This window comes from Corylus avellana, chromosome ca2 (assembly GCF_901000735.1).
Source record: "Corylus avellana chromosome ca2, CavTom2PMs-1.0".
NCBI lineage: Eukaryota > Viridiplantae > Streptophyta > Magnoliopsida > Fagales > Betulaceae > Corylus > Corylus avellana.
In genome coordinates this window covers 25,289,974-25,302,817 of record NC_081542.1, presented here as the reverse complement: position 1 = coordinate 25,302,817, position 12,844 = coordinate 25,289,974, and the positions used below count along the sequence as shown (strand labels likewise).

Genomic DNA, 12,844 nt, shown 5'->3' with positions numbered 1-12,844 from the left:
AAAGCTAATCACAACCTTTGTAAACACTCGGCTTATTACACTTATGTTGTTTATGACTGGGATTAATATTATTTCAATGTGATTTAAAAAAAAAAAAAAAAAAACCACTGAGTATTAGTAAGAATCATTAATAATTTAGATAATGACGTGAATCCTAGCCTTCATTGTAAATCAAAGGAAGATGATCTTGGTTTCCACACTTAAAACATCTGGCTTCTACAAGTTTAACTTTAAACCAATTGTTTTTGGGACTATAACATATTTTAGTAGAATTTAGTGGAAAAATCAACGTCGTGGTTTTAGATCGGGACTAATGCACATAATGCTTTTAATTTGGAATATTAAAGGTAATGGTACATGTAAATGAGTAATGTTATAATCCACATCCGATGATTTTAAGACATTTACATGTACCATTAGCTCTAATATTCCAAAAACATTATGTGCACGAGTCCCTATTAAAATTGTAGATTCTAAAACCACGAGATTAATCTTTCCACTAAAATCTACAGAATTATAGTGTAGTCCCCAAAAATTTTGATCTAAAGTTGAACTTGTAAAAGCCAGAATCGATGTTGAGTGAGTAGACATCATGATCGTCATCCTTCGATTTACAGTGAAGGATAAGATCCTTGACTTGTCGGAAAACAAGAAAATTACAGGCTGAATTCTTGAAAAAGCTATAACCCAAAAATTCCCAAGAAAAATCATGATGTTTCTCTGAAGATATTTTTAATAACAAAACTGAAAATTCTCTTAGAAAACAAACAAAGAGATCGAGCCAGCAAAAGCAACAAAAATCCCACACGTATGTGTTCCGTTCTTTCTATGTGCCCACAAAAATATCAAAACCCAATGCCCACAAAAATCTCTCACAAAAATTTACAACCAAAATAAATAAAAATAAAAATAAAAACATTAGCCCATATATTCCCTTCTATTCATTCTATCATCCCAAATGAAAATCAAAGGCCAACAAATAAACCCTCAATTTCAGCCAATCTCTAATTCGAAACATCCACGACAATTGCTATCAATTAATTAACTTACAATCAAAAATTTATCAAGAAATACCATCAAAATGCCCAAAACATTTGTCAACCAAAAAGATGATAGAAGAACACATGTGCATATATTGATCAACTCAATGTCAATGGTCAAGCTCCCCATCAAGGAGAAGGAGGCTTCCCACAACAACATGAATGTTTAACTTGCATTTTTTGATCCTTTCCTGAATCTCAACAACCCTGCTTCTCTTCTTTTTTATGTTATACCAATAAAGTTTTCCTAAGAACTTCCCTACGAACTTCTGCATCAAAACCATCAAAACCTCTTCGCCATTGTTTGAGAGGGCTAAAGGCTTGAAGTAGGAAGGAGTTTGTTGCGGACTCTGCGGCAACCTATAAAGCGGTGTCCAATTGCTCGCTGCCACCCCGTACTCTTTCATCACCCAAACGTCAAAAAATTGTTCATCTTTAACCTCCCAAACACACAGGCATCCTCCCAAGACCACCAAATGTGTATTGTATTCGAATGCGCAAAACGATGTAATTCCAATCGGAAGCACATGCACTCGATATTTCTCGGTGGTGAGATCGAATGCGACAATGGCACTTGTTAACCCCCTCCGACCAGCCACCCAATGCAAAGCACCATTAAAGGAAGCCGAGCAATGCATATGCAAATACAAATCCTTGTGAGGCCATTTGTCTTCCCCCTTTCTCCAAGAATTTCCTCTAAGACTATATATATACATGATGACCAACTTGGGCCACACTTGCAAGACGGGGCTTCAAAATCCTTACAACCTTGTAGTCGTCGTTGATTTGGTCATACCCAAATGCTACTCCTAACTCATAATAGTCAGGATTTTCTATCGGCTTAAAGGGTAACTTTTTGTGTTTTCTTATGAATGGATTCCAAATCACAATCTCATTGGGATATTTGTTTCTTTCTTCAATGGAGCAATAAAAGAGACAGATATGGAGGCAAACCAGGCCGTTGCAATTGCCTACAATTCTAATGAACGTATTTATTGGATGTTTGAATGGCCAGTAGATCTCCACCGGCTCGCTGAACTGTTGGTTGTCGGAGAAGTTTATTGAGTAGTAAGTCTGGCGGAAGGCCGTAGTTGGCAATGAGAGCGCGTTCTCGGTTGGTCTCAATGGAGCGATTGAGGTGCATCTTGATGAAATCTGGGTCGTTGATTGCGACAAACCATGCCTTGGAAACGCATTGAAAACGCAGCAGAGGTTTGACAAGCAGTAGAGAAAGTATTTCGGTGATGAGCTCTTGCGGGAGTATATTCGTCATTCTTCTGTAGATTTTGCAAGTTTTTGCGGCCGAAGAAGTTACCCTGGAAAATATATGGTTGATGGATTTTCCTGTAACAAAAGGCAATGAAGGGGAATTTGGCCATTAAATACATGGTAGGACTAGTAGAAGTATAAGACTAACACTGCAGGAGATGCGTGAGCATCAGGGGAAGCAGTGGCAGTGGTTGTATGCAACACTGCAGGGGATGAGTCCAACTCCAACTCAACGTCTGGAACAGATATTGTAGACTCCCAAACATTTCTTTAACAATTTTTTTTTTTTTTTTAAATTTTTAATTTTTTTAGCTATACGTATCTATAATTGGCATAAATTACAAATAATTCATTCTGATATAAAAAATAATTTATAGATTCATGTAGTTGGCTGAAATAATAACATACTCTCTTAAATCAATTTCGATGCTGTAAAAACAAATGTTAGTTTAATAGAAAAGAGTAACCCAATTTTTTCTAACTTAATTTGAAAAAAAAACTTTTGTTACAATTTATTATCTTGAATGTTGTTTTTATTTATTTTTCAATTGTTAGAAGATGTGACTGTCAAATTCTTGTGGCGAGGAAAATGAAAATGAGAAAGGGTTACCACACAGAGTAAAATTTTGGAGGTAAAAGAGATTATGCTAATTTATTGAAGCAGTATGACTTAGAGTAAGGGTTGATGTGTAATCTTAACTGGTGTCATAAAATGATGTGGAAAAAACTAGTTGTCATTTTTTAAAGCCAGAAATTAATAATAACATGTGCTGCGTTTTTATTGGGTATGACGTGACAAAGTAACAGATTCCGTTAAGTTACTTAACGGTAATTGATTTCAGTAAGTAAACTGTTTTTTTTTTTTGCCTACCTTAAGGACCTATAAATTATTTTTTATACCTAAAGTGAGTGATTTGTAATTTGAGAGCCAAAGAGAATACCACCGTACGTGGCAGGATTTTAAAATGAAAATTCAAGGGGTGGTTAGAATTCTATCATGTCAGTTTGGAAAAAATTCTGGACAATTCTCTTTGGCTCTCTAGCACTTATCTTGTAATTTAGGCCAACTACAAAACCTATAAATTATTTTTTATATCACATGAAGTGATTTGTAATTTAGGCCACCCATATGGACTAATTTTACATTTATCCCATAAAAAAAATAAAGAGTCCTTTCTATAAGGATGTGGTTTAAAACTTTATTTTATAGCTTTCAATAGAAATTTGACACATCAGGTAAAGATACTAAGTAGAATAGAGATGAAAGCACTTTCTCCTTAATTCAAATCAATCCCATGAAATTTTTTTAACGATGTGGTGTAAAACATTATTTTACAGTATTCAATAGAAATTTGACACATCACATAAAAATACCAAATAGAATAGAGATGAAAACACCTTTTCCTTAATTCAAATCAATCTCATGAAATTTCTATAAGGATAGTATAAAACTCTATTTTACAGCCTTCAATAGAAATTTGAGACATTAGGTAAAAACATCAAATAAAATAGAGATGATCAAAAGCACATTCTCCTTAATTCAAATCAATCCCAACGCCCACCACCCATCCCCAAACCCTCCACCCACCTCTTAGCCCCCGACACAAGAGTCTCCAAAACCAATCAAGACGGTGGAAAATGAAAACACATTTTCCTTAATTCAAATCAATCCCAACGCCCATCAGCCATGCCCAAGCTCTCCACCTACCTCTAAGCCTTCAACACCAGAGTCTCCAAAACCAATCAAGACGGTGGTTCCAGTGGTTTTTTCAATTGGTATTTTGTTTACAAAGTATTTTGTCAAGAGAAAGAAAATTATTTGGTGTGAAGGGTTATATTATTTTTTTGGTGTTTCAAGCCGAGGTGTTGCATCCTATTCAATGGTGCTACTCCATAACATGATTGAAGTAATTTTCAAAAACGTAATAATCCTTCAATTTCAAGACCTATCGATTTTTATATCTCAATTTGATTCCGAATTCAACTCGATTGGAATTGTAAATGGCATATTGTGGCCTCACGTTTACTTTCCTTTTTAATTTGTCTATTTGTTTGCAGTTGGCAGAGGAGAGTCAAATGAGACAAAGCATCAGCGCGATCCCTTCAATTTCTTTTGAAAAGAATAGCCACACATCTGCTATTTTTATTTTTTATTTTATTTTTCAGCTCTTCGCATTAATAAACCCTTTAAACTCAACAATATTTCGCATTTAAGTCGAAAATTACAATTTTATGTATTTTCTTTACAGAAAATTGTAATTCTCCCCCTAAGTTTTCCTAGAAAAATCAACTTTAAAATATTTTAACTTTTTATATCATATAAATAACTTTTTATTACTCTTCAAACAAAAAAACCCGCTAAAAAACAATTAAAAAAAATTCACTTTCTCATACAATTTTTATTTTTATTTTTTTTATTTTTAAGGGGAAATCATTCCAGTCTCAAGGATCACGAATATAAAGCTCTTACATCACAAGAGTAAAAGCCCTGAGAAAATTATAGCCGAAGCTACAAGGTTACAAGTCGTAGATACATACATAACAATTTAATATACAAGACCTATCTATGATATCAAAATCCGCTAACCCATAACTAATTACAACAGGTCGTAAACCAGGAAATTATTCACATCCTCAACCCAATAGGCCAAGACCACAAAATACAGGGAAAACGGAAAAACATTGAAAAAATAATAAAAAAAAAAGCACAAAAGCTCACAAAACACCACCGGTCGAAGGCTGCTGGATGATTTTAGCCAGAAAGTGGAAAAACCACGCACAGGCGCGTGCGAGTCAGATCTGTCGTGGAGTTGCTGGAATCATAAACGACAGGTGCCGTTGGAAGTGGGCAGAGCCAGTGCATGCGGTGGAGTGGCGCGTGTCGAGGTGGGTTTGACGGATGGGACATAGATCGAGCTTTGAATAGTCCAATCCAAGAACCCCATCAACCCTAGAAAAAAAACATGACAAAAATGATGGACAACACACTCGACGCGGCAGGGCTTGAGCAGGGGGGAAGTGTAGCAACCCAGATTTTTAAAGTCTTATTGTAGAGATATTAAATTGATGCTATGATTATATCAATATTCATATTAGGTAATGGCATTTACTTTGAGGTTGAGATATTTATTGATGATATTAGGTAATAATATTTATTCTTGAGGAACTTATTAGATCTTATGAATATTATTGGAATGAATATTGATTTGAGGTTATTATATCATGATGATGATTTTATATTGATTATTTTATTGGGAGATTTAAGAGATATGATAATTGATGATTGATTGGTATAATTTGGAGTATGATTGTAATAATTGGTGAAATAATAGGATAGTAAATGGAAGGTAGAAATAGTATAGGGTTGGTGGAATAGTATAGGGTTGGTGAAATAGTATAGGGTTGGTGGAATAGTGTAGGGTTGGTGGAATAGTGTAGGGTTGGTGAAATAGTAAATAGGGGTTGGTGGAATAGTGTAGGGTTGGTGGAATAGTATAGGGTTGGTGAAATAGTATTTGATTTTCTCCTATAAATAGAGCTCTTCTCCTTCACAATTTTCACCACTCATCTCCTCTCCCATCTCTTGCATATATTCTTCCTTCTTCCGCTTTTTACTCGGTCTTTCTTCTTTCTAAGAGTGTTTACTCAGAACAGAGAGAGAAAGGGCGAGACCAAGCGCTACAAGAAAGAAAGAACACAAGAGAAACCGAGAGTGAGATGAGAAATTTAAGACAGAGAGCTGAAGAGGAAGAAAGAGAGTTTAGGCGAGAGAGAGAGAGAGAGAGAGAGAGTCAGTGAAGGGATTGTTATGGGTATGGACCAACTGCAGCAGAACGGGTTTCAAGTAATTACCTTTGATGATCCATTCATGTAATCCACTGTAAGTATTCTTACTTACTGAGTATGATATTGATATCCAATAATACGGATTTTTGTGGTTTTATAACTTGTCTAGCATTTTACTATATATGATTCAACAATGATTTATATTATCGGAAATCAATTGACTCACTACTTCACAGTTTTTGTAGTGCTTGCAGGAATGGAAAATCAAGGTAATTATGCAGTTGTGATTAGAGATTCATAGTGAGATGTACAGAGATTCCAAGTTGGTTAAGTTTTGTCTAGAGTTTAGACTGTCGGATAGATTTGTATAAATGCCTTGTACGACATAGCTTTGGGTATTCATGTATGGAGAAAAGTATTTTTAACAGTATTTTTTTGTATTGATAATTACAGTTTTTCCGCTATATGAGATGAGGTTGTTACAGGAAGAGTCGGGGAAGGGAGGGGGGAGAGGCCCCCAACTGTGTGGCTATGGTTTTAATTGGCTTGTTTAATTATTGTTCTTTATTGTTCATGTTCATGTGGAATTATATATATATATATATATATATATACTTTATATTACATCAATTACATTTTATTACTATTAAAGAAAGAAAGAAAAAAAAAAAGGCTTTACTAAACACAAATTAGGGTTTTGAGGTTTGAGTTGTTTTGCGTAACAATAAAAAATTCATACAAATCAGCAAATTAGAGTCTACCAAAAAACAAAAAGGCAATGCTATCGATCAACTTCATCTGTGCAATTGCAATTGAAAAAAAAAACTCAAGAAAATCGTAAGAGATATTTAGCTCTATCCAAATTAATTATAAAATATCTTAAGAGATATGGTTATTTGAAAATTAGGTTGTTTTTTTTTTTTTTTTAAAATTAGGTTGTTTTGAGCATTTGAATTGACCCCTAGCCTGTGAGCCCTTAGTTCACTCTGCTTTTCTCTGTTTCCCATCAGGAATGCTTATACGAGACAAAGTATCAGCTCGATCCCTTCAATTTCTTTTGAAAAGAATTAGTAGCCACACCACACATCTGCTACCGAAGAGAAAGCAAGGCAATTTCCTCTCTCTTTTTTCATCTCTTTGCATTAATAAACCCTTTAAACTCAAGTTTAATGATTGAACAATATTTCAACATTTAAGTATAAAATGCTAAAAAAATGGTACAAAATAAGGTATGAAAATGCTTTCTTTAACAAAGAAAATATATATGCATATTTAAGCCATTATCATATAGTATAGTCAAATGTTCGTAGCTAGAGTTAAGGTCAAAGGTTCGAGGATCCAACATCGACCGTTCTTCACTAGGATTTTAGCTCAAATGTTCGATCACTAAGCAAAAAGTTAAAATTCTTATTTCTAATAAACTTAGCGAACCCATTGACCCTTCCAAAGCTAATCACAACCTTAGTAAACACTCGGCTTACTACACTTATGTTGTCTATGACTGGGTTTAATATTATTTCAACGCAATTTAAAAAAAAAAAATTGAACATTAGTAAGAACCATTAATGATCGTGGTTTCCACACACTCAAAACATCTGGCTTCTACAAGTTTAACTTTAAACTAAGTGTTGTTGGGATTACACTATATTTATGTAGAATTCAGTGGAAAAATCAACGGTGTGGTTTTAGATTGGGATTAGTACACATAATGCTTTTGAAATATTAGAGGTAATTGTACATGTAAATGAGTAATCTTATAAACCACATTGGATGATTTTAAGACATTTGTACGTACCATTAGCTCTAATATTCCAAAAGCATTCTGTGCGCGAGTCCCTATTAAAATTGTAGATTCTAAAACCATGAGATTGATATTTCCACTGAAATCTACATAATTATAGTGTAGTCCCCAAAAATTTTGATCTAAAGTTGAACTTGTAGAAGCTAGATGTTAAGTGAGTGGACATCAAGATCGTCATCCTTCAATTTACAGTCGAGGCTAAGATCCTTGTCTTGTTGAACAAGAAAATTACAGGCTGAATTCTTGACAAAGCTTTAACACAAAAACAAATCAACCCAAAAATTCCCAAGGAAATCATGATGTTTCCCTGAAGATATTCTTCCTAACAAAACTGAAAATTCTCTTAAAAAGCAAACAGAGAGAGCCAGCAAAAGTAACAAAAATCCCACAATGTAATTCAGAACCGAATCCCCCATGTGTTCTGTTCTTTCTATGTGCCCACCAAAATATCAAAACCCAATGCCCACAAAAATTTCTCCCTTAACTTTACAACCAAAATAAATAAAAATAAAAATAAAAACTTTAGCCCATATATTCCCATCTATTCATTCTGTCATCCCAAATGAAAATCAAACGCCAACAAATAAACCCCCAATTTCATCCAATCTCTAATTCTATCATCCCATCAAGGAGAAGGAGGCTTCCCACAACAAGAAGGTTCAACTCGCATTTTTCGATCCTTTTCTGAATCTCGACAATCCTGCTTCTTTTCTTTTTTGTGTTATAACAATAAAGTTTCCCTGAAAACTCATGCATCAAAACCTCTTCGCCATTGTTTGAGAGGGCTAAAGGCTTGGAGTAGGAAGGAGTTTGTTGTGGACTATGCGGCAACCTATAAAGCCGTGTCCAATTGCTCGCCGCCACCCCGTACTCCTTCATCACCCAAACGTCAAAAAATTGTTCACAATTAGCCTCCCAAACACACAGGCATCCTCCCAAGACCACCAAATGTGTATTGTATTCGAATGCGCAAGATTTACTTTTAATCGGAAGTGCATGCACTCGAAATTTCTCGGTGCTGAGATCGAATGCGATAATGGCACTTGTTAACCCACTCCGATCAGCCACCCAATGCAAAGCACCGTTCAAGGAAGCCGAGCAATGCATATGCAAATACAAATCCTTGCGAGGCCATTTGTCTTCCACCCTTCTCCAAGAATTTCCTCTAAGACTATATACAAGATGACCAACTTCGGCGACACGTGCAAGATGTGGCTGGGGCTTCAAAATCCTTACAACCTTGTAGTCGTCGTTGATTTGGTCATACCCAAATGCTACTTTGAACACATAATCATCAGGAATTTCTATGGGCTTAAAGGGTAACTTTTTGTATTTTCTGATCAATGGATTCCAAATCACTATCTCATTGGGATATATGTTTCTTTCTTCAATATTGGAGCAACAAAAGGGACAGATATGGAGGCAAACCAGGCCGTTGCAATGGCCTACAATTTTAATGAACGTATTTGTTGGATGGTTGAATGGCCGGTAGATCTGCACTGGCTCGCTGAACCGTTGCTTGTCGGAAAAGTTTACCTAGTATTAAGTCTGCGGCAGAATTGCGTTGTTTGCATCTGCAATGAGAGCGCGTTCTCGGTTGGTCTCAATGGAGCGATTGAGGTGCATCTTGATGAAATCTGGGTCGTTGATTACAACAAACCATGCCTTGGAAACGCATTGAAAACGCAGCAGAGGTTTGACGAGCAGTAGAGAAAGTATTTCGGTGATGAGCTCTTGCGGGAGTATATTCGTCATTCTTCCGTTCTATAGGTTTTGCAAGTTTTGGCAGCCTAAGAAGTTAACCTGGAAAATATATGGTTGAGTGAAGTCCGTACAATGGGGTGATGGATTTTCCTGTAACAAAACTACAAAAGGCAATGATAGGACTAGTACAAGTATAAGACTAACACTGCAGGGGATGCGTGAGCAGCAGGGGAAGCAGTGGTAGTGGTTGTATGCAACACTGCAGGGGATGAGTCCAACTCCAACTCAACTCAAATCAATTCCTTTACATTTCCTAGGCTTCGGGCTGATAGATTGGTTTCTTATTCAAATTAATTATAAAATATATTAAAGAGGGTTTTTTTTTTTTTTTTTTTTTTTTTTTTATTATTTTTTTTTTAATTTGGAAATTAGGTTATTTTTTGAGCATTTCAATTGACCCCTAGCCTGTGAGCCCTTAGTTTACAACTTCACTCCTCTGCTTTTCTTTGTTTCGCCGGCGAATTTTGGCTGTGGAGTCCGGCGACTTTCAGCAGATAGAGGCAACTTCTGGTAGCTTTCTTCTTAAATATTCACTGAATATTTCAAATATCTAAGAGTATTTTTGGAGAAAAGAAAGTTACAACTTTTACAAACATGTTGGATGTTGTTCCTAATATTACATGTACGTGATGCTGATGTGATGAGATGCCACATTTGGGTGTGTAGGAGATAAAAACCAAAACCTAAATAGTAAACAAAAAAAAAAAAGACTGCTAAGTTAAACATTAATTCCTTTTAATTTAACCTTACAAGAAATCAAATAAGTTCATGGAAGTTGATAAAACTCCACATCTTGTGAGAAAACTACATACAGAAAAACTCTAGAAGAAGCACCTTGTTAATGCATGCATACACCAAAATAAAAGACTTCAAAGGAAAACAAGAACCAAGGAACAGCAGATTATTGTGGTTTAAAAACACCCATATTGCATATAAAGTGCCTGCCCAGCTAAGCATAAGTGCAGCAATCATTACCTGCAAAATAATTCAGAACCCAGAAAAGAAAATTAACTTTACATAATAAACATGGCAAAAAACAGTGAAATTAACACCATTTTTTGAAAATGAAATGAAATTCAAAGTGAAATGAACACCATGACACGAGATTACTTGGATCAGTGAGAGTGATGAGAGCAGAGCTGATGAAGTCACAGTTCCAGCTGTTTTGGCCCATCTGTTTGTAGTAAAGATTCATGACAACAGAAGCATGGTGAATGAGGGTGTTGGGTAAAAAGCATTGGCCTCCTTCTTGTATCAGCTTGCAATCTTTCAGTTGATCGCAGGAGAAGTTGATGTTTGCTGTCAGTTCTGCATCGCTTGAAGAAGGCTTAGCAACACACCAACTTCTATTCCCCTGCTACAACATTATAAAATGATGAAGTAAAGAACAATTCTCGATTGTGATGTTTTGAGGTTTATTAATGGTGTGAAATATTTGGACTTTGATTTATTTGTACCTTTGCATTAGCATGCTTCAGAGGCCCTTCTGCCCAAAAACATAAACAAAGAGTGTAATTTGCATTGCTTAAGCCAAGATCTATACCAGATGGCAAATCACTTGAAAAAAAACTACAAAAAATTATATTGTGCAGAAAAAGAAGTTGGCAGCAGATTCATGATAATTCCTTCCTGAACTTCAAGAATGGAGGGGTATAAAGAAAGAACTCATTGAGAGATACCACCATCTAGAATCAAACAAAGGATAACCAAAACATTGTTAAATTTGAGTAAAATAGTGATCTTTTACTCCCATGCAGACCATTGAGGACCAGGGTCTTTTTTTCAAACTAAAAGGGCTGAAAGTGAATATTAAAATAGCTATTCTATTTGGGTGTAACCATAATAGCATTTTCTCACAAGAAACTAATGACAGAAGGACGTAGATGGTAAAAACCGCAGACACTCCAAGCCATAGCCTGACCTACGCTTCCATCAAGACATCATGCTATACTTTCGGATGAACAATAAAACACATGTAACCAAAAGTTACTGCTAATTTTCTTTGGCTAATAATGCAGCTAGTTGCTCCGTTCTAGAGGTAAAAGTAAAACTCATGATTTCCATATCTTTTCCTCAGAAATCTCGCTGGTCGAACAAGCATTACAGAAAACCCATCACAAAGTTATCAAAGAAGCAAAATCCTTTAACATTTAAAAAAAAAAAAAAAAAAAAAAAAGAAGCCAACCCCATTTAGATAACTAGAAGAATTAATTAACAAGATGAAAAAAAGAAAAGAAAAAAAGGCATCATAATCAAGGAATGGCCCTTAGACACAAAGTGTATACACTAGATTAAGTATAAAGTTGCTACTCTAAAAAGGCAAAAGATTGATACTTTTACCTGAATTGAGGGACAAAAGCAGAAGGAAAAGGAGGGGAATGGAAAGTGAAAGAGCTGATTTAGCCATCTCTGCAGACTCTGTGAATGTGATTGTATGAAGATTCTGAAAAATCAATTAAATAATGGTGGGGGTTCACACTTCACATACATATATATAGTCTATATATAGATGATCACTTAATTGATATTCCCAGACTTAAATTTGTAACTTCCACTCCAGAGTTCAACCAATTATTAATCTATTTTAAACGGAAACAGTGTGAAAGTAGTGAAAACATCCTTGGCTGTAAAAATTAATTTCCTAAATGTTCAACGGTTGTTTCAATGGGAAATCTTTTGAATTAGAGGATGAAACGAAGGGGAAGATCGATGGCTGTAAAAATCACCTACGCTCGTGCTCACAATAGACGTTGTAAACGAAGGGGAAGACGCTGTAAAAATCATGACACGCAACAAGATATATGTAAAGGGTCTATATAAATGGTGGGACGTGGTCAAAGTCCACGCTATATACGGCTTAGAATGTAACTTATTTTAGTCAATTTTAACGTCAGTTAGTCACTAATTAATGTGGTATTTTAATTAAGTAACGGTAGAGTGGCCGGCTGGCCGGAAAGACATTGATCAATAACAGTAACGGTCACGGCCAATTATATATAATATATCCAATGAAATAAAATCATCAAAATAATATATAGGTCTTGATGATAAGGTTTTACCCAAGTGGTTATTGAAATTAATCGATCTTGATGATAAGGTTAGCAAAGCAAAGGACAAATTTTTCAATAATCATATGCTTCGTTAGTTTTATTAAAAATGCATGTTTGAATTACATGTTTTAAAG

At 35.2% G+C, this 12,844-nt stretch overlaps 3 protein-coding genes across 3 annotated transcripts in view; all 3 read right to left on the bottom strand.

Annotated features, from left to right (window-relative positions):
- Positions 1 to 1,150: 1,150 nt before the first annotated feature.
- LOC132169422 (F-box protein CPR1-like) lies at positions 1,151 to 1,678 on the bottom strand. The gene has a single exon (XM_059580457.1). It carries the CDS (start codon positions 1,676 to 1,678, stop codon positions 1,151 to 1,153), a length of 528 nt encoding a protein of 175 aa, XP_059436440.1.
- Positions 1,679 to 8,493: 6,815 nt separating this feature from the next.
- Positions 8,494 to 9,651, bottom strand: LOC132169421 (F-box protein CPR1-like). The gene is made up of 2 exons (XM_059580456.1): positions 9,460 to 9,651; positions 8,494 to 9,414 (listed from the first exon to the last, which is right to left on the bottom strand). Exons 1-2 carry the CDS (start codon positions 9,649 to 9,651, stop codon positions 8,494 to 8,496), a joined length of 1,113 nt encoding a protein of 370 aa, XP_059436439.1.
- A 958-nt stretch (positions 9,652 to 10,609) lies between these two features.
- LOC132169420 (glucan endo-1,3-beta-glucosidase 4-like) overlaps positions 10,610 to 12,844 on the bottom strand; it is a 6,201-nt gene continuing 3,966 nt past the window's right edge. Inside the window, exons 4-6 of the mRNA XM_059580455.1 lie at positions 11,118 to 11,146; positions 10,771 to 11,014; positions 10,610 to 10,635 (exon numbers count right to left, since the gene is read on the bottom strand). Coding sequence (XP_059436438.1) covers positions 10,610 to 10,635; positions 10,771 to 11,014; positions 11,118 to 11,146 — 299 coding nt within the window. The remainder of the gene's footprint in view (positions 10,636 to 10,770; positions 11,015 to 11,117; positions 11,147 to 12,844) is intronic.

Coding starts and splice junctions, on each gene's coding strand:
- LOC132169422 (XM_059580457.1), bottom strand. CDS start 1,678: ATGCATTGCTCGGCTTCCTTTAATGGTGCTTTGCATTGGGTGGCTGGT.
- LOC132169421 (XM_059580456.1), bottom strand. CDS start 9,651: ATGACGAATATACTCCCGCAAGAGCTCATCACCGAAATACTTTCTCTA. Junction 9,415..9,459: donor TCATTGCAGATGCAAACAAC/GCAATTCTGCCG, acceptor TTTTCCGACAAG/CAACGGTTCAGCGAGCCAGT.